Source organism: Numida meleagris, chromosome 6 (genome assembly GCF_002078875.1).
Source record: "Numida meleagris isolate 19003 breed g44 Domestic line chromosome 6, NumMel1.0, whole genome shotgun sequence".
Taxonomy (NCBI): Eukaryota; Metazoa; Chordata; class Aves; order Galliformes; family Numididae; genus Numida; species Numida meleagris.
This window is the reverse complement of record NC_034414.1, coordinates 6,249,664-6,277,037: the sequence shown is the minus strand read 5'-3', so window position 1 is coordinate 6,277,037 and position 27,374 is coordinate 6,249,664. Positions and strand designations below refer to the sequence as shown.

General features: G+C 35.1%; 1 protein-coding gene across 20 annotated transcripts in view; it reads left to right on the top strand.

Moving 5' to 3' along the window:
* CCDC73 (coiled-coil domain containing 73) overlaps positions 1-27,374 on the top strand; it is an 81,009-nt gene that overhangs the window by 31,311 nt on the left and 22,324 nt on the right. For 17 of the 20 annotated variants that reach the window (XM_021401925.1, XM_021401924.1, XM_021401926.1 and 14 more), the window contains 8 exons: positions 785-929; positions 7,603-7,674; positions 10,928-10,999; positions 11,847-11,882; positions 12,298-12,372; positions 14,981-15,019; positions 20,291-20,426; positions 22,542-22,621. In XM_021401925.1, coding sequence (XP_021257600.1) covers positions 798-929; positions 7,603-7,674; positions 10,928-10,999; positions 11,847-11,882; positions 12,298-12,372; positions 14,981-15,019; positions 20,291-20,426; positions 22,542-22,621 — 642 coding nt within the window. In that variant the 5' untranslated portion in view covers positions 785-797. Of the gene's footprint in view, positions 1-784; positions 930-7,602; positions 7,675-10,798; positions 11,000-11,846; positions 11,883-12,237; positions 12,373-14,980; positions 15,020-20,290; positions 20,427-22,541; positions 22,622-27,374 lie in introns of those variants that run through there. The other 3 variants (XM_021401938.1, XM_021401937.1, XM_021401939.1) reach the window with 3 other exon arrangements.

Genomic DNA, 27,374 nt, shown 5'->3' with positions numbered 1-27,374 from the left:
GAAGGGAGTGTGTCAAAGCAATGCATGTTACTAGATTAATTCTAGGGGACTGTTGGATGTTCAGTCTCAAATGAAATAGATGAAGTTTGGGAAGTACAGCTAAAATAGGTAAAATTATCTTTTTTTTTGTAAATCAAATGCTGACTGAACTGACAAAAGTATGCTAATAACCTCTGATGTCACTAACAAACACGCTTTGCCCCTAGAGACACGTATGCAAGTGAGTACAGCTCCTTGCTTGACAGCTGGTGATGTAACTAGCTTAGAGCCCAAAAACTGGCACTAGGTCTCATGGGAATAGAAGAGAAAAGTTTTCTTCTTAAAGGTCAGAATCAGAAATCCCTAATATTGTCAGTTGGAAGATCTCCTTTAAAATCGAGCCTGAAGTATTATTTTTGAAATCTCGAGCTGGGGAAAATAATACCTTTTAATGGCCGGATGTTTTACTTGCTGAATCTTCCTGCCAGTGCAGGGCAGTAGCTCTGGGGAAAAAGGAAGTTCTACTTAATGCTCACCATGGTCTTCACTTGAAACTAAAATCCAAGCTCAAAATATAGAAGAAAGTAAATGAATATGATGAACTGATGGTAAAGCTTTTTTTTTTTTTTTTTTTTACAGTACCATACATTAATTTAAAATGGAAATGTAAAAGATTGCATAATGGCTTGAACGAGTAGTTTCACTATTTACAAAATGCATTTACTTGCATATTTGCAGTTTTTGTCTTTTGAATGTCCTCTTAAATATCGATTGAAGAGCAAATGTACATTTCTTTGTATTGCAGACAGATTTTAAGAATGGATGAAGACCTAAAAATGGAGGCGCTTGACTCTGCTCTTCAGAGTCCAACGGAGACATTGCTTTCCATTCGTCTCTTGGACTTTAAAACAAGTTTATTGGAGGCTATAGAAGAACTGCGTATAAGAAGGGTAAATGTGTTTATATTGTTTTTGATGTTTTAATTCTGTTTTCCTGCACGTCATCATAGAAAATGTTGCATAAGTATGTGTAATTTTCGCACTGTATTTCAAAGACTTAACCAACTATCATATTGTTTTTAAAATTGCATGTAATTAAGGCAGTGACTAGAATTGAAATTTTCTCTGTAGGTTTTACAAGAAAACAGAGTTGCATGGGAATGATGAATTTGACTTTTGTATACTTATGTACAAGTTGCTACTGTTGATGGCCAGGCTATAAACACAAATTGTTTACATTAGACTTCTGTATTTCACTGTAGTTATTTCTTCTCTTTAAGAGTGGCCATTGATAAAGAAAGTCACTGTAAAATCTGTGAAGTCTTTGTCACTTAATAGATGGTTTTAGCATATGCTAAAATACCAGGTTAGAGCCCTGCAACGCTAGTATATGATGGGGTTGGTCTTTCTGAAATAAGAGCAAGATCATCATGTATAACTGAAGTAAAATTCTTTCTGCGCAGTTGAAGGCAGCTATAATTTTTTGTGGTTAAGTTCTCAGCTGTGTATAGGTACACAACTTTTTTTTCTATTTATCCCTCTAGCATTTCTGAACTGTTGTATTTTTGAAAGACCTCAAGTAAACCTCAATTTTGAGGTTCTGCGTTTGATGAACTTGACCTGTTCAAAGGATGGGTACTATTACTTAAAAAATATTAGTATCGATGACATGTTTGATTTCAATTTGACCTCAATTATGTCAAAAGAAGTTAAGCGTTTCACACCTAATCATTCTGAAAGCTTAAAGTATCTCTGCATTTTATTGGCTTTAATGGTGAATTTAGGGCTGCTTGCTTAGTATTGTTGAAAATTGGAATAAAAAACTTCAATGTTATGAACAACCAAGGCTTATAAAATGATATGGGCATGCGTAGTACCACTTTTTAAAGTAGAAGTTTTATGGATGTTTCTGCTTACAAATGATTCTACAAGATCCTTTCCTGAATTTAGCTATAAACCTGTTACAGATCCAACCACCATGGGGTTATTCTGTGGATTTATAATCAGCCCTGAGAAAAAGGCAGTGCATACGCCAAAATGCAGTGCTAACTCAGAATGGCAGTTCTTGTTCTGTCCTGTGGTAGCTTTCCTATGGATAAGAACAAACGACTTAATTAAACCATTGTCATTTGCTAGATGGGTAAATGAAGGCAGAATTAAAGCTCTGCTGTTTCTTGCTTCTCTTGCTGTTTTTTGTTTTTTTTATCCTAAGTTGCTTGTGAGGATCTGTAGTAATTTTGTTAGCCCAGTGGAGGCAGTGTAGCCAAGTATTGTGGGGATTTCTCTCAATTGTGTCTTTGACCTGTGTCTTGACCTTAAAAAAAGAAATCTTGCATCTGTTCGCTTCTGTTTCTCTTTCTGTTGTTGGTCTCACTTGTCATTTAGGCAAGATTCGCTCTGCAACAGGAGCTAGCATATAGTATGCATTTAATGAACTGCCTTGCATTGGTGGTTACACTGCAGTATGAACTCAAATTCATAAAGATAAATTTGCAAGTTAAACAATCAGTGCCAAGCTTGACAGATAAAAAAAAAAAATTAAAACTCTTAAAGAAAAGCACTAAAATATTTTGAGACTTGTTGCAATCCGTTCTTGATACCATCAGATTAATTTTAAGTTAAGGCTTGTTTTTTCTGAGTGTGTTTCTTAAAATAAATGTGTTGAATCACTTCCTGATGCTAACTGAAAAATCACAACATTAATACCATAACGCTCAAGGATACCTGAGCTAGCCTGTTCCAGAATGGAGATGGATTTGCATCTGCTAGCAGAGCCAAGTGATGAATTTAGCAGTGCTTTGCAGTTGATACGGACAAATAGGGTTCAGTATGGAGATGCAAATTGAAAGCTGTAGGTTAGTACTGGAAAACGTCACTTACGCTCAAAAGATAAATGGGTGTATGTGATATCAAAGTTGATGAAAACTTAAACTTAGCTATCAGCAGGAGCAAAACAGGGTCTAAGCTTGAGTTAGTGGAGAGGTTAAAACATTTGAAGGTTTACCGGTTCTGATCATGTTGGTTGTACTATATCTAGACCTAAAATGGCAGCAACTAACCGCACGCTAAACTTTCTTAGAGGGGTGATCTGCGAAAAAACCGCCTTCAAATGTGCAGAATGGCAGTGAATTTACAAAGGGAGCCAGAGCCACCTGCAGTGTACAGCACCAACTATATAGGCTGTTCAAGAGAAACAACAATTTAATGACCAAAACCCTGAGATGAAATAAAACTGTTGCAGAAATAAGTGTTTGTTTTGTTGTGGGGTCTGTTGGCGTGTGGGGGTGGGGAAAGAGGTACTGTTTGTTTTCTTGGTCTAAGGAATCTTCAAGCTGTTTCTTATGACAAGAGTGGATTGTGGGAGGGGGGAAAAAAAAAGAAATTCAGTACTGTACCTTGATGTTGTTATTAATCAGAGGTGTACCTACTGTTTTTAGAAGAAATGAAAGGCAGAAACATTTTGTAAAACTGAAAAGGATGCCAGGGAACTGGTGTTTTTGGTGAGGTTGATTGCAATAAGCAGAACAAGAAGTCCTAACAGCCTTATAACTGGGTTTTCTGTGTAAATAAGGGTACTTGTTAACAAATGATGGGGGAAAGAAAGAAAGCTGAACACTTATGACAAAGTGATATATAGGTCTGGGTATAAAAGAATAAGCAGTACTGGCATTTCTGGATCTCCTGACAAATATACATAGAGTAGTTTTTTAAGTCAGTAAGTGCTGTATTAGCTTGTAACTCCTGTTAGTAAATGTGTCTGTTGATTAGGAATTTATTACTTTCAGTTGGAGATAAAACACTGTAACTATCAGTTAAGCATTTAAAGATAGATCAGATTTATTTAACAACAGATAAACTGCATTATGTGATGGGCAGAGCAATGAAAAGTTTCCGAAGGAAAAGAGATGACTGAAATACATCACTGTTTCTCTGCTTGTATGAAGAAATAGTTGATAGCATGCTTCAGAAGAAGGAAAATATTTGAGACTAAATTCCAAATATATGGTTACTAAACATTTTTGACTGTCATAGCTATGGAAAGCCAAAAATGCAATGTCACAAAAGAAAACTGGAATAAAGCTGTTATGTTTTTCTCTGCCTTGAACATTTGTCCTGGGATCAAAACTTGAGAAGAATTTCTATGCAGTCTTCTGGAAGTTTGACTTGTTTAGTTCGTGGAGGGTATTCTAATGATGGTATGAAACAATCATAAACTGTAGTTTCTATGAGTACTATTTGATTGAGCTGCATGAGAAATTGGCTGTGCAATTTCGTAGGAGGTAGATTATGAGTTTGAAAAAGATAATAAAAGTACCTAGGAGCAGTTTTGGCTGCTTGGACATGAGCCAGCTGTACTCTGTTCCTAAATCTGTTCAGGGTCAAGAATCGAGGGGGCTTGACCAATCCACAGCCCATCTTGTAAAACTGCAGCCTGAAGCAAACACTTTAAAGAACGCTTGACACTTTCTAAAGGTTATAACGAGTAAATAAACCATCAAATGACTCCTCTTTTATTGTTATGGTAGTCTTTTTATAAAAACGCTTAAATCCATGTAGTCCTAAGGCATCTAATAAAAAATGAACACTTTTAAGGTTTTGTGGTTTTTTGATACCTCATCAAAGTTATATACAACATTATGCTCCCAAGTATAACAAAATGTTCTTGTCGTATTAAACAGCTGTTGGAACTTCTTAAAACTTGTGAAGCACTTTTTTTTTTTTTAAAAGCTCTCACTTCAAAATGGGGAAACTATAAATGTCCTTAGAAAGAAATAAAAATGATGGATAAGGCTTATAATTGTTAGCGATTTCACATGAGAACGCTTCTATCCTATAATTGTCATTCTCACTTTGAGTATTTACGATGTTTATTGTTTTTTTCCAATGGTAGTTATGTACATGTACACATTTTTGAGAGCTTGCAGGTTTTCCTTTATAATCTCGGAGTAGGAGGAGTGTTGTTCACATAGACAGTTTCAGTTCTTGTCCTCTCTAGTATTCAAAGCAAAGGGCTCATTTGAAATGGAATTTAATGTACTTTTCGAACTTTAGTTAAACGTAAAGGGCTCGGTATAGATGCAGTGGTTACTATTTATAAATAGGCCTTAAAATGTGGCATGCTGTTTCCTAGATCAGTTGTATAATATTAAATTTCAGTGTCCTTGTTAAGATCAAAAATATTTGGACATTTTAAAACAGAAAACATGTATATGCTTGATTACAAATAATCTGCAAATCCTGTTTTTTTAAAATAAAACCTTTTTTTAAGGTACTAAAATAACTTCTGTTTTTATCTTTACTAAAAGCTTGGTGACTTAAAATATAACTCATCCCAGTCTATTTGAATGGAAGTTAGCTTTGTCAAGAATTAGTAACACTGATGTATATTGTGTTGCTCCCCGTTAAAATATTACACTCTTTTCCCTTTTATTTCATAATAAGTTTCATGTGGCTAGATACTTGTTGATCTCCAACAACTATTGAAATCAGTGATATTTTTGCCACCTCTTTCTCCCAGCTTAGCTGTCTGCTGCATTTGCTGGAGCCTGCACTGAGGTGTGTGGTAGAAATATGTAGTCTGGGAGTAGAGAAGAATGTGATTGTACGTAGTCTGGGAGGAATTATAACTACAGTGTATTTTAATTAGTTTAGGAATAATTTAAATAACTCCCTCTAAGGGTCTTTTTTTTAACAATCTTACAAGTTTGTACAAAAGATTTTGCTAATGATGTATTGTTTTAATAGCATTTGTTGCCTAGTGGCTTGAATTGCTTAAGATTATGTTCCTATAAGAAGCTGTAAGTCAGACTAGTATGTTTTTAGGAGTGTGTATTATTATTCATACTTATAGCTAAGTATGGGAAAACAAAATCATTGTAATTGAAGTATGATTTGTTAAAGCAGAATTGAGACACATTTATTTTAGAAAAATTTAAATTTCTTACCATAAGGCTTAAAAAATCTTTAGGTTTCTTCTCCATCTATACCCTCTTGGTACGTATCAGAGAAACAAATGCTAAAAAACTTAGCTAGTTCCCTGTGAACCAAATTTTTATTTTAAATATGTGTTTGGTATTTTCTGTGTAATGTTCATGTGAGTTTTGAACATGTTTTTAGGTCCAGTGTCTAACTCTTACTAAGGGGTAGCATCTTGTGGATGAAAGCATATGTTATTTCTGTTTGCACATGTGCTTGTTAACTGTATGTTAAATAAAGAAATCAGTTTTAATCCTAGAAATTATAAAAGATGTCAGTATCAAAAACCTATGTTAAATCATCTTGGGACAGATTATCAACAGTAATAAAATGGAAAATATAGTGGGACTAGTAATGAAATATTACGCTAAGTGAGGAAAATGTTGCAGACTCATCTTTAAAACAGTCTTACACCAGTTGAGGCATTCTAAGTGTCTTTCTCTTAAAAGCTTAACACTCTCATTTTTAGAGGATTTAAGAAAGAATTGCATTTCTTTGATACAGCTGAACATTTGTATTACCTGCTTTAGGATAGGCTGCATGTAATAGGAATAGGACAGCAGTGTGTTGTTCATAATGATACACATCTGAGGCCTAAATACTACTGTGCTTTTTTTTTTTTTTGGTGGGGGAATTGTTTTTCCTTTGAGTATTCTGTTTATAAAAGAAGGACAGTGCTTGTGAGAGGAGAAAAAAAATAACCCACAAGGGAAACTGATTGCTGTTAGGAAAATCTGGCTTTAATACCAGAATGTTTCAGGAAAACAATAATAAATTGTTAACAACTGTGATTATTGGCAGATATATCTTACTTGTTATCACAGTAATAATTTGATACTTGACAAGGCACTTCTGTAAGAACAGGAGATGGAACACATCTTCCTAACTCTTACTTCTCCATCTTCTGGATTGTGAAGAACCTTTGGCCTTCAGTCATGTTCTTTGCATCTTATCAAAAATGCACTGATTATGTGGGAATTCTCTTTAATTTTTTTTTATCAATCTGGTAGGTCAGAAGCCTTATTGGCACAAAAGGTTACAATAAATGTTTCACTTTCCGTAATAGCAACGTGATTGCTGTGATAGACTTTCAGTTGCTGTGGGAGACGTCAAAAAGAAAATGGGGATGGAAAAAAGAAGTAAAGATTTAGTATTCTGAGTGAAATCATTGTGAAATCATTAAGGTATCCCAAAGATTCTGAGATATTAGCCATGATTATCTGTATCATTGATTAATTGACTAATCATTGATTTGCTTCATCAGGATATCCAATCACTTTTCGGCTGTGAGATACAGTTGTGTCTGTTTTGTTGCCTTTGAGTATGATTTTGTTGTAAGGTGCAGATGAGAAGATGTATGAAGAGTGGGCTGTTCCTGTCAATTAAGAAAGCTGTGATCCTAGCTCATAATGTTCTGCTGTTTACATCCATCTATGTTGTTAATTCTGCAAGTTTTCTGACTGAAACAGCTGATCTGCTATTTCACCGCACATACAGGGCTTTTGTTTCCTTCTTGCTGTGCAGTGTATAAGCACAGTGTATAGTAACTTGTGTGTACTGGACAGTAAAGGAAGAAGGGTAAGAACACACTAATTATGTTGGTGTTTGAATTGCAGGTAACTGTATTATATTATTTATTTTTAATTAGGAAACGGAGATTAATTATGAAGATCAATTAAGTAAAATTGTTGTGGAGAAGCAGGAACTTGAGTGGCAGAAGGTAATCCTTATTTTACGTGATTTTATTCTTTCAACTGCTGAGGTTTGGTTTAAAGATAATGCTAACATGAATTGTGGTTTGGTACAATTCACCTTCTTAAGTCTATTATCACTTTAATAGTAAAATGTGGTAGACAATAGTTTGTCTAGTCACGCTGTAGTTTTTGTATTGACTTTAGTTGTGTTCCGTCTAAAAATCTGACTAACAAAAGAATCTCATCATAATATTTGTCGTGACTGGGAATCTTCAGTCAAAAGAGATGTAAATATGGAAGTAATAGAACATGAGGCGTCAGCATTGACACAGCAATGTGGGGGAAGCTACGTAGCAACACCTCTGTACTGTGCCTGGCTTTGGCAAGTGCCAATGTCATTGCAGTTGCACAAAAACTTCACTTGTAGTGTTTTGATTATATTTTTCTAAAATGTGTATGTACACGCATATTTTAAACAGTAACTTACAAGTTAGATATACTCAGACGATCGTCAGCTTTGCTCAGAATGAAGTTTTCAGTGAAATGAGTCTAACGTTCTTTCTAGGGTTAGGGCTCCTGAGGTTATGCTTTCATAGGAAATCCATTCCTTTCTCAAATACAATCAAACCTATGACCCTCGCCAGTGGGTCACAAGATAAAAGGCTTCGCTCTGTATATTTTACGATCACAGAAAAAACAATAACTTCAGCTCTATCCTTGATCTTGGGATCTTTAACATCTTAGTAGTAAAGGAAGACTTTCTTCTTAGAGTTCATACTAACCATCTTAAATTAATAATCCCAACTATGTGGTTTTTTTTTCTAGAAGATATATATGTGCATTCAGAAACAGGAAACATTTTATATTTGTAGTAGCAGTGGTGCTTTCAATTTGTAACCTTTCTTTGCTTTTCTTAACATAGCCTTGCAGTCCTTAATAATCAGGCTTCAAAAGGAATGACTTCCATTCTTTCCTAGACCTTAACAACAATTTACTGTTTATAGAAGGAAGGGACTTATAGTTAGCTGGGTGAAATCATTTTGTTTGGTTTTTTCCCTGTGCTTGGATTTTAATTTGCAAATGGCAAACCCAGTGTAAACAATGACTTGTAGATTTTTAGAGACTTCAAGACAGCACATATGTAGAGCTCTGGAACTTGAAAGGAACAAGCTAATACGTGTTTCCGAATTCTGCAGATTCAAGTAAGATGAAAATGCCAAGAAGCATGAAGTCCAACTTGAATTTGTGACCTAATTGTTTCTGAATGCAAAATCACCTTGACCGTAGTAGAAGTTCATTAGGTAGACAGCTTCTCCTCCAGGCTTATCAAAGGATCTTTGATATTTTTCCTTCAGAGATCCCCTTTCTGCCAACATTTCTGTGATTCAGTATGCATTTTGTTTTCACTTAAAGTTAGTGAACAAGTTTCAAATAAAGATAATGTAAGAGAATTTTCTGATTTAAGACAAATTTTGCTTTCAAGTTGTAACATTAGTTATAAGAATGTTGTTGCTGCTGTTAGGAAAAATGTAAAGTAGGTAAAACCAGTGAACAAAGTACTTCTTAATCTGGTAAGTGTACTCATACTTTAGTATCACAATATCAAAGGTGATTTTGCTTATATGTTTAAGAAAGTAGCTTTCTTCTTTACATCCTGTGCACCACACATACACGTCATGTATGCAAAATGTATCCCCAAGTTAAATTTTTTAGGTAGCTGTGTATAATCAATCATGTTACTTAGTCCTAGGTGAAGGTTTTTAGTGAAATACATTGCTTGAATGTACAGGATAAGGGAAAATGCAGCATATATTGAAGAACGTGGTAAAACTTTTATCAAGTTATCCATTACATCGATGACAAAGATGTATAAAAGATGACGGTTCTGTGAAACCAAACTGATATTTAAATAAATTATCTATTGTTGGCTTGAATTACTATAGAATTATCATCTTAATTTGGCAGTACTGTGGTTATAAAATTATATTATTCCTGTGGTGGGTAGAAATAATCCACCAAGAATAGTTGATTTGCTGGTACTCCAATATCATTCCTGGTTTTTGAGCATCGTTGGAATGCTCTTTACCTATTCATTTGTTCACGTAGTATGTATTGTTCAGTAGATGCAAATCAGAACCTCCTATAAATATCTCACAACGAATTAATGAATATGTATGTGAATTTAAAATACCTTGCCTTCACAGTTTTCTTTCTTACGTCAAAGAACATCAGCCCTCACTTGCAGAATTCACAAGTAATGCTGATTTACTGCGGAAAGTAACAATGTTTGTGACTGAAAAAACTCAACTGATTAAGGGAGAAGAAAATAGGCTTCTCACATGTGAAATGAGTTATCAGTTTAGTTTCTCATCAGTCACTCTTTAATAGTCTGAATTTGTATTTATTTTTGTACAGTTTTTGCATAATCATTATTTACATGAATCAATATTATTCACAGTAAGACTTCCTAGCTAAATGCTCATCTGTATTTTGTGATAGTTGTTTTTGACTGCCTTTTTTTTTTTTCAGTATCTAGAACTTCACAAACAGTTCTAACAAAGATATCTTCACATAGCTTCCCCCAGGTTGTTTCTTCCTGTCTTGAGTGTAGGAAAGTGATATTTAAAGATCTTAAAGACTGCCAACTACCAGAGTGGAACATTAGCCTACAAGATTATGATATAAAACAGTAGCAAACACAAAAATAATAGTAATCTTTAACTCATTTTCTTGTGTGTATATCTTTTATGGGTGAGAGTACAGCCAGGCAGCAGGATAATTAAAATTAAAAAAATCTTACCTTATGACCTTACACTTAGTTTGTTCTGTCATCCTTCAGTTCTTTTATGCAGATTGTTAAATGACTAAAATTTAGCTGGAAAATATAGGAACTTTATATATATTTTTTTAAATTGAGGTGAAAATTAAAATCCCGTTATGACTTCATGAACTGCGTGAAGTTACTGTCATGAGGTGGCAATGGATATTGGATTGCTTCTATACCTTGGTAGGATTGGTAAGAGTTGCTTTTAGAAGTCCTAGCAACAACACATCTTGTAGAGGTGATAACTGCTACCTGTTGTGAACAAGAAGAGAAGCCACTGCTGAAAAGATGATTACTGGTTAACAAATGTCTCTTCTCATCCTCAGGTTTTGCTTATTATCAGTGATGTCTTCTTAAAGTTACGTAAGAGAGAACTGATGTTCTTCTTAAAAGACCATGTATACAGTTGGCTGTAAGGTGATGTTTAAAGGATTGTTGTTATTTCCCATGAGCAGGAAACTCTGCAGCATCAGACAGACACGTTACAGCAACAAAACAAAGAAGCTATGGCAGCTTTTAAAAAGCAGGTAGCAAAATAAGTCCTTCCAGCCTAGACACTAAGAGTTCAGAAGATGATAGTAAACTATCAATTGGTATTAAAACACCTAAGCTGCATGCCAAATGGTGGAGTATACAGCTCAAAAAAATCCAGTCTGTTTCCTAGATCCAGACATGCTACAATTGACAGTTCTTCACAGTAAGCCACTCTTCCTGGGATTTTCTTTGCCAAAAATTCCTACAGGAACTTAGTTGAAATCTGTTGTATATTTGTTTTGTCCCCATCATGTGTCTCCTCACACTCAGCCCCACTCCCCAGCCTCTTTCTAAAATGACGTGTCTTCTGAAAATTGTTTCATAAAAACTGGGGGAAAATCTACAATATAGACTCATGGAATCGTCACTAATTCACTCCACAACATGAAAATCAAGTTAGATATGGTCCAGGATGTCTGACAATACCACAGGGCAATGCTCTGGCTCAAACTACTGTCTTCAAACTGGACAAAATGGAGTAACTTCAAATTCTGAAGGTGTGTTTCAGTCTTAGCAGTCAGGGTTGTGTTTTTATCCATCAATAGTGAGCAGTGATAGGAACGGAAACTGTTGCGGGTGCTGATGAATAATTTTATCACTAATGCTGCAAATTTCAATCGTATCATGAAAAACCAGCAGTGTTTTTCTTCTTGGTAAAATAATTTCTGGTTCACCAGCTTGCTGCTGCTGTAGAACAGTGTGTGTATATAATACGCCTATATAAAGGAAATAGGCTACATATGTAGCCTGTAATAAGTCGTTTTATCAATTTGTGTGAATAATATTAACTCTAAGTGCTGTATTGATCTGTTTTGTTTCTTTTTATGCCACCAAATCAAGCTACAGGCAAGGATGTTTGCTGTGGAAGAGGAAAAGGTACTTCATTATGATTTATTTGCCAGCTAGTGACGCATAGGCAAATTATAATGTTGCGTAACATCAAACACGTACTATGTATATTATAAGTAATCTTGCTGCAGCCTTTACTGAAGTTATAAGCAAATAACTTAGAAACTACAGTTTATTGAGAACTACTATAACGTGTTCTTTATGACCTATAGGATTTTAATTATTTGTTAAATGTTAATTCTTTAATCATGCCTTTGGCTGGCTTGTTTTAAGTGATGAAAATGTACTGCCATGTTTTCATTTTTCTCTTTACAGCAGTATAGATATATATTTCAAAATATTTATCGTAGTAGTTCATTTTCATAACATTTTTGTTTTTAAGCTTTTGTCTTAAAAATACGTATTCTGCCCAAATCCTGAAGTACAGATTATGTTTTGAAAGGGAAAGTATCAACTTGCTGTAGAAATAAAAGAAAAAGAAATTGATGGACTGAAAGAAACATTAAAGGAATTACAGGTAAATTATTATTTTTGTTAAATAAATATTGTTGGTATTCAAGTATTGTTTTGGCATGCCACTCTCCTCCCAAAGAGATAATAGTTATTTTTAAGAGGGTCTTTAAGACTGTCCCTTTTAATCTTTCTAGTATGCTTATACCTCACTTTCTAACAATGAATTTCTGTTCTAGCCCTCAGCTTCAAGCATACTATCAGCTAAAGTTTTCTTCTTTCAGAAGAATGCACAGATTTCAAAACCCAAATGGCATGTGAAATGTGACTTATTTTTTTTCTTTCTGTTCTCCACAATCTTCCTTTATGTTTGTATTAATCTCTTCTCACCTGTCCGGAAACTGTGGTTTTAGAAATTTCTAAGCAGCAGAACAGAAATACTTACACTGGACTTCCAACTCATGAAGTTACCCACCTTTTGTGTTGATTTCCCTAGTTAGTTTCATCAGGAGGTTTCTGTATTTTCCACTTAATTCATTTAATGCATTTCTATGAGAATTAAAATGGAGGAAGTCAGTCGGATCTTTTTTATTATTTACAAATCCTTGGGCAGTAAAGTAGACTTTAGTTGTCACCTTGGCTTGCAATTCATTTTGGATCACCAAGGACTGCAGTACCAGTTTAGTAATTAGAATGAGCGGATACCTCACCGCTTTGCCATCGTGGTTTGCCAACCATTTGGTATTCCTACAGTGATCTCCAGTGAATTGTTACTATCATCAAGGTAAAATTCACGTTTCAGCCTGAGATGCTGAAAACTTCAAGTTACTGCAGGTGTAGCCACGTGGTATTCGTTACGAGGATGTAGAAACACAGATAATGACTCGAAGTTTTAAAAAGTCTGCGAATTTTCCATGGAATTAAGACACTTTAAAATTGTAAATCAAAGACATGTTTCTTGGATGGTTGTTATGACTGAATTATCTAGAGGTTTTTGTTTGTTCTTTTTTTAATATGAACTTTCCTTCTTACATTTACAAGTATTTCTTTAGTTTCCATGGCAGAGAGAACCTAAATTTAGAACTTGACATCAAAATGTCTATTTTCCATGTTTGCATACAAACAAAAAAGCTTTAAGATTTACTCAGGTTTTTGCACCTGAATGAATCTTCAGTTTAGAGAGACATATTTTTTCACTTGTTTTTTGTTTTGGATGTAGAAGGGATAGTCTAGTTCTGCAGTTGGCTCTAAAGAAGAAATGATAATGTCCATTTGTCCATTCCCAGACAACATTTAGACACGTGCTAGAAGCACATGATTCAGTGAGAGCCTCCATTATGAGAACCGAAGTGTTCCTTTACTAAGTTGTAAATGTATGCATTAAGTGATCTGGTAAGTATGGGCAGATGAAGTATAGTTGGACAAAATCAGAAACTGACCGTTGCCAAGGCAAGGATTAACTCATAATTATCCAGAGATGTATTTATTTGCTTCCAGTAGAAGTGTGGCGAATATAATTACTTTATATATTTAAATCTTAGAATCTAAAGAGAATTATTTTTATTACACATAAATGACACATTAATAATGAACTTTGATGCTCTGGAGGAACTTCACTATTTTATAATTTTCCTTTATAATAATCAGTAATAATGATTTTGCAATACATTTAGCTTTTAGTAATGTTCTCTTGTAATACGTAAAGGATTTTGTTGCCTTTTTCTTGCCTTTACGTAGCAGGAATGATGTCATATACTGAAAAGATTCTTCTGGCTTTTTCTGTTTTATAGAAGTTTAGCTTTTTTATTTTTTGTTTGAGAGTACAGATCAAATGTCTAAGAGTATAGTTCAGATCTAGAAAATGCTGTTGTGGCCTGAGGAAGCAGGAGGCCACAATGAACCTATGGATCCTGAGAAGCTGTTTGTAAATCGGCTCAAAATATGAGTGAGCTATTTCTACTTCGGTGCTGCAGTCCCATATCTAAAAAGTCGGAGTGCTATCTTAAAAATGATTGCTCTGTAATATTTACTCATGCTGGATTCATTGATATTTCTTATTTTTATTTTTAGACACTGTCAGTACCTGTTAGGATGTTCAAAAAACAATTAGGACTAAAGCCCTTGGAGATTTAAATATTATACAAGACAAAATGCTGTATGAAAAATAATGTGAATGACTTCAGATGTCAACCTTTTGTTATAAAAAAATAAGCAAGATTAGCGTAATGAGTCTTTATATCAAGCGGGAACATCCACCTAAAAGGTTACTTTTTCCCCCCCAGCAGGAAACCCCCTTTATTCTTCTAGGACTTGAGGGAATACTTTCATTCCTATCTCTGTTTTTTAATCTATTTAGTTCAAGGGTTGGATTTATTGCTGTAGACCCATTATGCTTTATTTTTGTGATACATGTCAGAGAACATAGGTGTTTATGCATTTTTTCAAAATTACTGTAGGTACAAATGAATGTAATGTTTCTTTTAACACAGTTTGTGTTCAGGTTTTATAAAGTGAATCTTATGATAAAGGAAATAATTCAACTATTAATTTGAACATCATGTTACTATATTGGATTGGCAATTAAATGCCAGTGAGAATGTTTTAAAAATCTGCAGTTAGTTTTAAGGAAAAAATTGGTACTGCAATTCAGTTAATAGCTCCTTTTCACTTTACAGATTTCAAAATACGCATTACAAAAGAAACTGAATGAAATGGTAAGCAAGTAATTTAAGTAACAAGAAACAGTTTTTATGAAAGGAATGTCAGTTAATAGTGTAATGCAAATACTAACAATCTCTTGTACTTTGGTAGATAACAATTAATACAAATAATCCAAAGAGGTAATATTTCCTTTGTATTTGAAAGTTTTTTAGATTCAATATTCTTAGTTTCTTACGTTGTGATAGCTGCTGTTTATCAGGCGGAAATCATTCTTTATGCATTAAAGTATAGTTAGTACGTGTGTTCTTGTTATAGATAAGCATGGAAATCCTTTTCTCATAGTGTTAAACAAGTAATTTGAATAATGTAATCTTATTGTACTTGTAGGACCTAGTATTCATCCCGAAGAAGTAGTAGAGAATTCAAGGCAGTTTTTTTTTGCTTTTTTCTTTAAGAGAAAGTGCTCTTGTTTTTTTCTTTTTCATTCCTCTGAATTACTTCTTAAAATCAGTACCCCTGAACAGTTTAGATTTCATCCAGTCCAGTTTACTCCCTTTGACACAGAGAATAAATTTATGTAGAGTGACAGCTTAGTTACTCTGAACTCCGTTGCCTGTTTTAGGAAGTGAAAGAATGAGCTGCAGAAACATTGCTAAGCTTGATTGAATAAATGCTGTGAAAATTCTGCTGCTGCTCAACTGGAAAGTATAAAGATAATATTGTCAGACCATTATAAACTGTGATTTTAATTAAGAAGCTTAAAAAACTAGGGTCCAGTTTATCTTTAAGTACCATGACATTTGTACTGAAAGTCATCTTCAACGCTACAGTGGTTTTACACAAAATATGGTGAAATTGAATAATGTGCCCTCTGACCTGGGAGATAAGGCTACAAGTTAAAGATCAAAGGCAACATAAAATGTGTTATGTCTTACTTCACTTTTAACTTGTGTTTATTCTTAAAAAAAATATGATCTAGAGAGGTACTTAAAATATACAAAATTATTGAATTTACAATTAGATCATTTCACGTATTACCTTCAATAATTTGCAAGTTCAGTCTTCAATATGAATGAGTATATTTAAATCAAAAGAACTTTTCTATGAGGTAGAAATACATCTGTGCTGCTTAAATAATTATCTTCCTTTCATTTGTTTAAACACAAACTTTTTATCAACAATGACTTAATATTATGAAAATGTTGGGGTTCTGGTACTTCGACACAGAGTGTGATTATTAAAAAGGATATTGAGTTTGGGGAAAAGATATTAGAATTCTTCTTTTGCATGTAGCACTAGACCTACTGCATGGTCCGGCCATAGATGTACAAGATGTAAAAGACCAAAACAAGTTAAGGAGGTGTTCATTCTTTGCTGCAACCATACTCAGTAGTCAGCTAATACAGTTTTAGGTTGGGTTAGGTTCTACTAACCATTCCTTCAGTAAATGCACAAAAGTAAATGGTGTGTTCAAGGGACCAAAAGCTCACGTAGAGTCTTTATTATCATAAATGGCAAAATATTCAGAAGTAGAATGGATTTTTTTGAGACCAGTTTACATTTCAATTTGTAGCTTGTTTGAGATGAGATCTTGTTCTGGCTAGTGCTTTGAAAGTAGGAAAATATGCTGTCTAGTTTATGTCTGGCACTTGGAAACCCTGCCAGTCAGTGAAGTAGCTTTTGTATATGCTGGGGATCGATGTGCCACTTCATTCCAGTTTTGTTCCTATAATTCTGATCTTTTAATCTAGCACTGGCACTGTTAATATATTGCATATTGTCTTAGCATGCGGAGTTCCGCTCTCCATTCCCAGTGAAGTTTTGTGAGAATTATAGTGCTGATGTCATGTGTGTGATGATATATGCTATAACTTTAAAAAAGTAGATGGTTTTGTACTGAAAGGCTATATAGAGACAAAAATGAAGGATTTTTCTTTCATCTTCTTTGTTTACACAAAAATACCGTTTTTTTGTGTGTAAACAGTAAAAAAAAACAAGAATGAGACAAATGCTAGCTCTGTCTGGCTTACAGACCAAAACTTGTGTACAGTTCGGAAAAGTAAACCTGGAGTGGAAGTTCTCAGTGTAGTCAATGGGGAGGTGTCACTGTTTACATGCTAGGGATTCAGTGTATTGGTATTAACGAGTGAAGTAGATGGGGTGAATGCCTGTGTGAATGACTGGCAGTTAGTCTTGTTTAACTTCCTGTCTATATTGGTGAACTAATTTTTGTGAGACCATTTTTTGAAGCTGAATTCAAGTGATATGAAATGGCCTAGTAACATTAAACTCTGCTACTCTGAAAGAGGGAAAGCTGCATCCAAATAAACCAGAGTGTTCTCAGTAGACAACCTTCTGAACTGTGCCCAGGAACTGTCTGAGTGCTCATTGGCCAAAATATGCCCGGGAATTTCTAACAACTTCTCATTATAGGCATTTCCTGAGAGCATCCCTGCCACCATGTAGCTCTCTAATACAGAGGTAGTTACCCATGAAAAATAAATCCTGGATGAATGAAAATGAACAAGTACATAACATATTTATCCTGGATTATTTAAAACAAACCCACTTTTAAAATGACATTTAATTCATTTCTGTGGTTAAGAACTTGCCTGTAATTGTGTTATGTTGTTTAAAAATAGTGTGAAAGAAGTGGTACAGTAAAAACTGAAAATAATGACTTGAAGCAGAGGAACGCTGGGAAGCAGAGAAACTATTGTGGGAATGTTTTCCTGCGTTGAAGACTTTCAGGCAGTAGCCCTTTGCATAGTTCTTGTATGATCTTGCCTTACGTCTCCATTTCATTACAACTCCTTTATTCCTCTGACATTTTCGCCCCCTAGTTACCACCTTCTGATTTGCTGAGTAACACTGACCAGTGACTCCATTTCCAGAATATTTTTGAGATATGAGCAATTCCTTCTTTGTCTTCCTCCAGTCACCTACCTGACCCCGAGCCAGTTCCACCAAGAAGTGATTGTGCCTCAGCAAACCATATGGCCAAAATCAGTCCCACTCCCCATCTCAGCTTATCTTTATTACTGGTGGAAGCCAGGGCAATAATTCCTGTTCTTGCAATATCAGACTTTAAGAAGGAGAACTGAGATTCTGTAGGTCTTGCTCCAGGTCAGATCCTCCCTATCCTGTGGAGTCTCGGTGCTTCTTTATTGTCTCTTTATTATTTTCTTCCATGGTAGAATGTTGTAAGACCTTTTCATCTGTGATGAGAAGATCCATAAACACAGGTGAATGAAACTGCTTGTATTTGTGCACTGAGGCTGGAGAGCAGCTTGCCATCAAAAATCATATTTAGACCAGTGGTAAACTCTTAATAGAACTTTTTTGAGGATATAGCAGGCCACTTCCTTTTCTCAAGAGGAAGAGCCTTGGGAAACAAAGCTTATTTCTTCTTCTCTAGTGAGGAGGAGGGGATAATGCTGTCTTTATTTCTTTAGAAAGAAATCGGGAGAACTCTAAGAAAACTCCTGTAAAAGTGTAAAATCTCACATTTTGCTACAAGTTGTTGAGGATTCATATTAACTATGGTCCCTTATTCGTCACTTGCTTGTATTAAATACACCTGACTTATTATCAGGAGAAACAGAAATACATTTGTGTGTGTGTGTTTTTCCTGTGAAGCCTGCATCCTAGCATTAGCTAAACACAGCTTTTCTAAAGTTTACTTATTAAGGAAAAAACGAACTATATGAAAATTCACAGTCTCCATTTTGTGCAGTGATTCTGTAAGTGGTGGTGTTTCTTTACCAGTGCTTCCATTATGACTTTCCATTTGCTGTGGTGTGTTTAATTTCATACCTTATAAAACATGAGAAATTTGTATTGTATATCCTGTTTTGCTAGCCTTATGTTGGTCATTTCTTTTGATTACTAGGAGCTTTTATTATCCTCTGATGCTTGGACATGTATTGCATTTGTTACTGTATGGGAAGAAAGCCTTACAGAAGCTGAATAGTCTGGGCCGGATCCATCTTTGTGTAACCTGAATTTACACACTGGAATGAATTTGGCCCAATTCATTTTAATTGCTGTATTGCTCTACCGCAGATTAGAAATAGACTGTCCTTGCACTTTGCCTTTACTAATTACGATCCTGGGGCTGGAGTGGTGAGGCTGGTCGGCACCTCTGCAGATGGCTGACTCTCTGCTGAAGGCAGTTACAGCAGGTTGCTCAGGGCTGTCTCCAGGTGGGTTTTGAATATCTCCATAGGTGGAAACCACAGCCTGTCTGTGCAGCGTGTTTTGGGGCTTGACCACCCATACAGTAACAGGGTCGCAAAGTCCCCTGGGGAATGTAGTACTTCTTCTCTGCTGAGAACCAGGTACACACACTACATGATGTTATGATGTGGAATACCAATAACCAAAAATCATAAAACCGTGACACCCCTGAATTTTATGGGAAATATCCTATACCTTGCCTGTTCCCTGTTGAGTCCTCTGTCAGTGGGCACTGCTGAGGAGAGTCTGTCTCATTTTTCTTCTTCTCTTTCCTCCAAGGTATTTATATGGTTTAAACTATGTAAGAATCTCCAAGTTGATCAGTCCCAGCTTGGTCAGCCTCTCCTTGTGTCCGATGCTCTCACTCCTTTGTGGCCCTGTTCTTTGAATGACACTGTACTGGAAAAACAGGATTGTCATTTTAGTTAGTATTTGTGCCCCACATCGCCCAAAAAAGATTTTCTTGTGGACTTAAGCCATGCTATACTGGAAGGCATTTAGGTCTGTAATAAGATAATGATACTTGCACTGGTGTCTTTACAAAAAAAAAAAAAAAAAAAGCTGAATATTATTTGCTTAATAGTGCTAATTTGAATGGCTGGTGTGGGGCGTGGACAGTGTTGAATTCCAGGGACATCCTGCATCAAGGGATTAAGAGTACGCGGTGCAGCGCTGAATGGTAGTGCTGGAGGACAAGTATGAACCACAGGCAGATGGAAGCCCTATTAGCATGCTGTAGGCTGTGTTTGCAGTGCAATGACAGATAGAATAGCATGTTTAGATTATGCCACGTAAGAAAGGAAAACTTGAAATCAGGTTTTGAAAACAGTTAATACTATCCTGCGGGCATTTACGTGGAAGTTCTACATATAAGGGAGAGCATATGAAAATATATTGAAATACAGGTGGAGATGATAGCATGAGGTGCTGTTTGGAAGTGGGAGTTGATAATCGGGTATGAAATAGACAACTGAGATAACCTGAGAATTATTTTGTGTTTATGCCGTTTTGATAAGCATTTGAAGTGTTGATTTATACACGCTAGTTGGTATCAGTAAGCAGGTGCTTCACTTGTTTCCTAACAGGATCAGAAATTACAGATGCACTTAACAGCCAGAGAAGAGCATCATAAGAAACTGAATGAAGTTGAGAGGTGTTATGCTACTATTGCATGTCAGTTTGGAATTGTTAAAGGTGTTCATGGAAAATTAGAGCACAGTGGTATGTATGTCTTCAATGTTCTCCAGTGTTCATTTTGTCTGCTTTATTTTGGACAACACTGAGTTGGAGGCTTGTGACAAAATTCAAAAAAGAATATCGCTGAGGTGCCAAGCATCAGTATCTCAGTTGCTTCTACAATGTTTCTGTGACAGTGCCAGGTTAAGCAGCACAGACCCTGTACCTCTTCTGCTCTGCTGCTGCCACTACAGCTGTGTGTGACCATATGTTGAGGAACTGATATGTGTTCAAAACCATTTAGTAGCAGACCCGCTCCTTCCAAAAAATCTTTAGACTTAATTTGGATCAGGTTCCTGTTGCTGTTCAGCAGACACTCAGATAAACAGTTGTACCAGCACAAGGGAGGAGATGAAAGTAAAGGAATCTGCAAGTAATAGAAATGAAATGCTGCTGGGGCTAGCTTTAATGTTGGGAAATGGACGGAGAGCATTAATAAAATATATTTTTTTTGTATAAATGTATTAAAATATATAATATCTAGAAATATAAAAACGTAGAAATATTTCAGTAAATAGAATGGATGAATAATTCCCTGTAGTTGTCATGGCTATGCGGCTATCTAAGCTTTATGAATGTGTACGTTAAGCCCATTCTTAGGTCAAAACACTACAAAATTTGTGAATCTACCAACAAACAAAAATATCATTCCATATACCCCTTTTAATGTAAATAAATATATTTTTCATCTGTTAAAAAAAATAATAAAACCAATACACTGAGTAATAAAAATACCTAAATTATATGAAGTTCGGTACCTATTAATTTGAGAGGGAAATCTTTTTTTTGCATAAGAAAGTAATACACTGCCGTGTCTGCATAGGAGGTTGTGTAGAACTTCTGCAGTGTGTGTGTATGTATTGTTTTGCATACCTACAGTGTTGATCCATTAAATAAGGGTTCTTTTAAAAAAAGAAAGGTAAAACTAGTTGTGTAACTTTAAAAAAAAAAAAAAAGTACCAAAACTTGGAAGCTTTTTTTTCTGCATAAAACCATCTAGTTTTTCAGGTTGAGTCTGAATAAAAAGGTAACATGTTTTATGGGTATTTGTGATATTATAATTCTTCAGGTTACTTTTCTATTGCTTTTCATTTCTTTTGAATGTTAAATATGAAGCCACTTTCAGAAAAAAGAAAAAAAAACCACCATTGCTGTGTTCCCATTTTATTTACATTGGGCAAGGCTTTTCTATTATATGCCAGATACAGAAAAGTCTTCTTGCAACTTACTGGAAAAATGATGCTCATAGTATTTTTTTCCTTTTAACTGTAGATATAGGTTTTGCCATAATTCTTGTTATATTTATCAGTAATTACAAAATGACCCCCTGGAAAATATTAAATATAAGTTATTAACTGCTTCTATTCAGGAAGCCAATCTATTCACCAGTTTAAGTCTAGCGTGTCTTTTACTGCATTGGGAATTGAATTTGCATTGCAGCGTTTAAGGCCTGCAGTAGGTGCGTAGGCAAATTGTAAATTCTGAGCAAGAAACTGCACTCAGAGAAAAAGTCATGCAGAAAGGGTGTGAGTCATTTTTAATGTAAATTGTTTACATTTATAAACTGTTCTTCATTTTCTGTATTATAACAACATGTAGGAATATAAGTGCAAACTGATGTTGTGGTGTTGATATGTAAAATGCCGCAATGCATAATGAGTCTACTTCATTGCCTTACCAGTGGCCCATTATTAGCAGTTTAAAGATAGAGTGTGAATACATGACTCTGGTTGAAAATTTTACCAAATTTTGCCTAAGTTGTACCAGAAGCCATTTACAATGTTTTTCTAAGTATTTTCTTTTGTTAATGTTTTGTTAATGGAGAAGTAATTCTAATGAAGTGACGCTGAATGACAGTAAAAATGAAATTACAGTTAAAAATTACAATTAAAATCATACAAGAACAACTTAGAGTATCTGCTATAATCCTTTTCTATATGACCATAATATATAGATAAATTACTTCAGTCCTATTTTGCATCCTAGCCTGCTTTTTAAAAGCTTTTTTAAAAAGCTGTTTAACAATTTTAGGCATTACACATACATAATAGATATAAATCAATACTTTGTATATATAAATGTTCCAACTTCTCTTTAAAGTACAGGAAGCAATACAGCTCAATAAGAAACTAACATCAGTGAATGAAAGACAAGAGACTGAAATAAGTCATCTGAAGGAAGTAAGTACAGCACTCATTTCTAAATGTGTAGGTGGGCTTCTTCTGAACTTCTTCAAGCTGCTTTAGTATTAATGGAAGTTGTGTAAAAACAGCGTAGAATTGTTCTTCATTCTGTCTCTAATGGTTAAATTTGTCTTAGTTTCCCATCTTTGACGCAGATGCTTCAGATGATTGAATTTGTACTTACCCTTGTAGCAGCCTACTTGTTTCTTGTTAGTTATTGTCCATCTGTTGTCTTCCTGTGCTGTGTAGTCATTGCATCTCCCATCTGATACAGAAAGGTAACAGTACTCTGATACAGAAAGGTAACAGTAGTCTTTTCAGTGTACTTAAAGACAGAACATGAAGAGTAGAAATAGCCATAGAAGCAAGCTGCTGTCTTGAACATAGAATGATACAGCTAATTGAATCTCTTTGAAAATGAGAGTCTTGTGACAGGACAACTGAGTCACGTTAAAGTGATGCTGCGGACAAAGAAGTTGCCTGACTGAGCTCTTTCCTGTTCCTCCTCTATTCAAAAGCTAGTATTTGCTAGGTACTGTTTGAGTTGTACTCAAACAGTTGTTGTACAAACTTGTTTGAGTTGTACTATGTATGTACATAGAAGGAGGAAGAATAGAGTTATCTTTTTCCTTTAAGCTGTTTTCTTAAATGCTGCTACAAGAAGAGATAATAGACCATCTGAGGACAAAATTCACACTGTATCCTCTGTACCTTGTTGTTTTCCTATCTTCTCTTTCCAGTCTATTTTTGTATTTTTGATTTGGAGTGGATTTCAGAAAGGGAACAAATCATGGAACATCCCAAGTTGGAAGGGACCTCTAAGGATCATCAAGTGCAAATCCTGGTTCCACACAGAACCACCCAAAAATCCAGAGAGTTTGGTTTATCCCTTGCTTTGCCAATGCATGATTATTTTTAGCTTCTTGGTCTACTACTAATCTTCATTTTCATTTGTTTCTTTTTCACCTTCTCAAGCCTTTTATTTAATGTTATTTACTAGATAAAGGTATCTTAACAAATTTGGTGGGTGGAAGAACAGGAGAAGAAGTACTGACAATTGTGAGTGGTGGTCTATATGGGAAACGTATTGTAAATATAAATATTCCATGAGTCCTTAGAAACTTTCAAGCATTACGGTCAATTAGATTTGTTGCTTTTAGTTAAGAAACCAAGAGTAATTAATTGCATAGAAGTCTCCCAAGGGTAAGTAATTTGAGAGGTAAGAAAATAAATAATGTTGAGGAAAATTTTATGTAATTAAATTTGTGCGTAACAGGGGTGTGTGAGATAAACTAATAATGTTTTGTGTATTTCAGTAATCGGACGTATTGCTTGCTCCTTTTTTTCTTTTTTGTAAGTCATACTATTGACTCTTAAGCTCTTGGGTGATAAATTCTAAATGAAGTACTGCTACGTAAGCAAAAGAAGGAGACTGAAATTTAATCTAGCTTTTTTTAGTTCATCAAATACCTTTATTGTGGCTATTTCTGAATTATTTTTTTTACTGGACATTTAGTATCTCACCATCTTCTTGTGAACGTGGTTCAAAAACTGAACTAAAATTCAATTTCTTAGTCTTCCAATACTCAGGTAGTGCTGCAACGTGCCATGGGAATGTCTTACACTTAACAAAAAGTGATGGCTTGCTCATTGTAAATAAAGTTTTATATATAGAAGTTGTATATAGAAGGATGACGTGACTTTTTCCTGAAAAGGCAGAATTTCAGTGAAAATGGATTTTAAAATGAACAATATGGTTAAAAACTGCATCCCGTTTTTCAGTATTGATTATTTTGGCAGTTTATAAGTTGCAGCTTAGAGAACATCTATGGCAGGTTAAGTAGGATGATTGTGCATTGCTGATGTGGACCTGTAATGACACTACCTAGTTCAGCACAGCTTTTGTTTGTGGAAGTGGTGATACATCTCTTGTGTCTATCTGTAAGTGACGAGAAAGGAAGTGCTTGAACCACTAAGAATTGCTCTGAGCTAGTTTTATTTCATTGCAGTTGCCTTTCACTTAGCCTAACCGTTTCAAGAATGATCTTAGAGCAGTCAGATGTTCTCCCTTACTGAGCAACGTATCAGTTGTAGAGCTGAGGGAACTCAGAGGAGATAGAAAGCACTGAGGAAATGCTGGTACTTAGAATAGTTTGGAAGAAGGATTACCAGGCTATCTTTGGTTGCTACAAGGCTGAAAGGAGTCTTCAAATCTGCAGTATAAGTTGTGATGTCTTATGGAACTGGTTTTATTTATGTTGGAGACTTGACTGACCTCTAACAGATCTTACCACCTGTAAGCTGTTAGCTCTTACCACAGCCTTTACTTTAACTCAGGCTACAGTGATCTCTTATGCTTGTTCTTAATGGGAACAGGAATTTTGTGAATTCTAATCAAAATTTATGGATAAACAGTAAACTAATCTCCAAGTTTAGTGCAAGTATGTGATGGAGGTGTTCAGACATACATAGAACAGTAAAACTTGTATTAATTCGAGGTCCATTCTGCATAAGTTCGGACTTCTGGAATTTGTGGAAAGAAATATTGGGTGAGGTGGTATTTTGCTCTTTGCATTGTCTGCTTACCAGTCTGGTTCTGATAGATAGTTTGGCTTAATTTCCTTTTCAGCAACATTTGTTTTAGAAATTGAACACATAGTCAGTGTGGGGGGATCGTTTTCACGCATTATGAAAATGCTTCCATTGAATTCTGACCATTAAAAGCAGTAGAAAGAAACAAACCTTTGAAAAAGAGCTATGCTGCTCAAGGCCTGAAGGATTACCAGGTTATCAGGTTGTACTGATTTAAGAGTGAAAAAGGGTGTGATAGTTACTTTAGACAAACTTTTGGTTTGCATGAGGTACGAATGCTGTCTTGGGAAGCAGTTACCTCTGCCTGTGCTGCTTCCCTTTCCAGTCCAGTACTACTGCTTCAAGCTAAAGAATGAAAATTTTGTATTGATCAAAATTAAATTTGGCCCCCAAAAAAGAGTAACTTAAATCAATTCACAAAAGGAAAAAAAGATATATGTAAAGAACAGGACTTTCTTTTGTGATACTCTTTACTTTTAAGCTGGCTTGAAGTGTACTGAAACCACGTGCATGAGTGTTGGCTGCTAGCAACACACTGAAGGAATAGCTTTAAAGCCTAATTGTTCTTTTTAATATTTCCCCCGATGAAATTATTTTCCAGACTCAATTTATAGAGTTCTAATATTTGTAATGATTATATTAATGGCAGAAAGCTGCTTGAAAAGGAAGCAAGAATTCTGGGGCTGATTGGTTTTTTTTTTTTTTACTTTAAGAATACAAGAAAATATGCATATGTATGCATTAAAATTATTTTTACAGCTACGTAGCTTATGCTGTCACTCACCATGGTAAACTTTCTGGTTATCTTTGCTGATCTGGTTTGTGCTGGTTCTCTTTGTGGGATTTTTTTGTTAGTTTTCTGCTCGCAGCTTTGGCAGATTAGCAGATGTCAGGTTTATTCCAGATGGATTGTACACATCCACCTGCTATGTATGAAGAAGAAAATCGAGATATGCTTTCTACCACAAGAGCATGATTTACTTAGTATGTCTTTTCTTTCCTTGTCACAAAATAACTAGTAATTCGGCACACAACGTGCTTTGAGTTTTGCAAAATGTGTGTCAGATCCATAGCTGGCTTATGCACCTGCTTGTGTAGCACACACAACCTGTGCATCATGGGTTTAGTTGGCTGTAAAAGGTTGGTGCGGTGCACTTCCTCTGTTTTATAAAGCTAAAACTGCTTGTGCCTTCTGCTTCTTACATGTAAGAAATTTTCTTGGTATTCTACTAAAAACAGTACAATTAAAAGACGGGCTTTTTTTTTTTTTTTTTTTTTTTTTTTGCAAAGATGGAAAAAGCCTTACTAGATTACAGCATATCGCAGTTGTGAAGCATTGTTCTCTTTGAATTCTTTAATTGATTCTGCAATTACACTTAGTTCTTCCTAGATCATTTTAGATTTATTTATGGCTCAAATGCATGAGAAATAACGCCTCTGGGAAACAAAATGATTTATTTAAAAGTGGTATCTATGCTTGTATTTTCCATGAAACTTTGTATTTGTAAATTTCAGCTACGTAATCTTCCCTTTTCTTCTGTACTGTTATTTGATTTTGTCCAGAACAGTTAAACCCATTGGTCTGTGATAAGATGGAATTCCAGTTTTGTGAAGAAAAGTTAAACAGACCAAACTTAGTTGTTAGATAAAACTATTACCATTCTGAATGCATGGTTCACCACTATGGCATCATGAAGAATTCTTGATACTATCTGTGAACAGCATTCATAACCTCTGCTATTTGTCTGAGTAAACGTCAGAGCGCTCAAGGAGAGAGCGATATTAAACAGACTACCTTGTAGCAGAATGGGAGGGGGTGGGGGAGAATAGGGCACAGTATTTATGACTCGAGGAACTATAAGTTGTAATTTAATGAGATCAAAGCATTTGCTGTTTATTTGCTGCACTAGGAGCTTGGAATAAACTGGTTAGAAAACAGATACCACCCCACCAGAGGAAAAAAAAAAGAAAAGAAAAAAAGAAGCAGGATATTTAGGAGATTATAAAGACTATAAAATCAAAGGCATATTTTAGATGGAAAATCATGTTGTAGAAGCTTCTAATAGAAAATTAATTTAGAATTCTCCTGAGATTAAGTAATTAATGTTTCAGGAAAAAGCAAAGATCCGTCAAATTTATAGCCAGTTCCTGCTTTTAG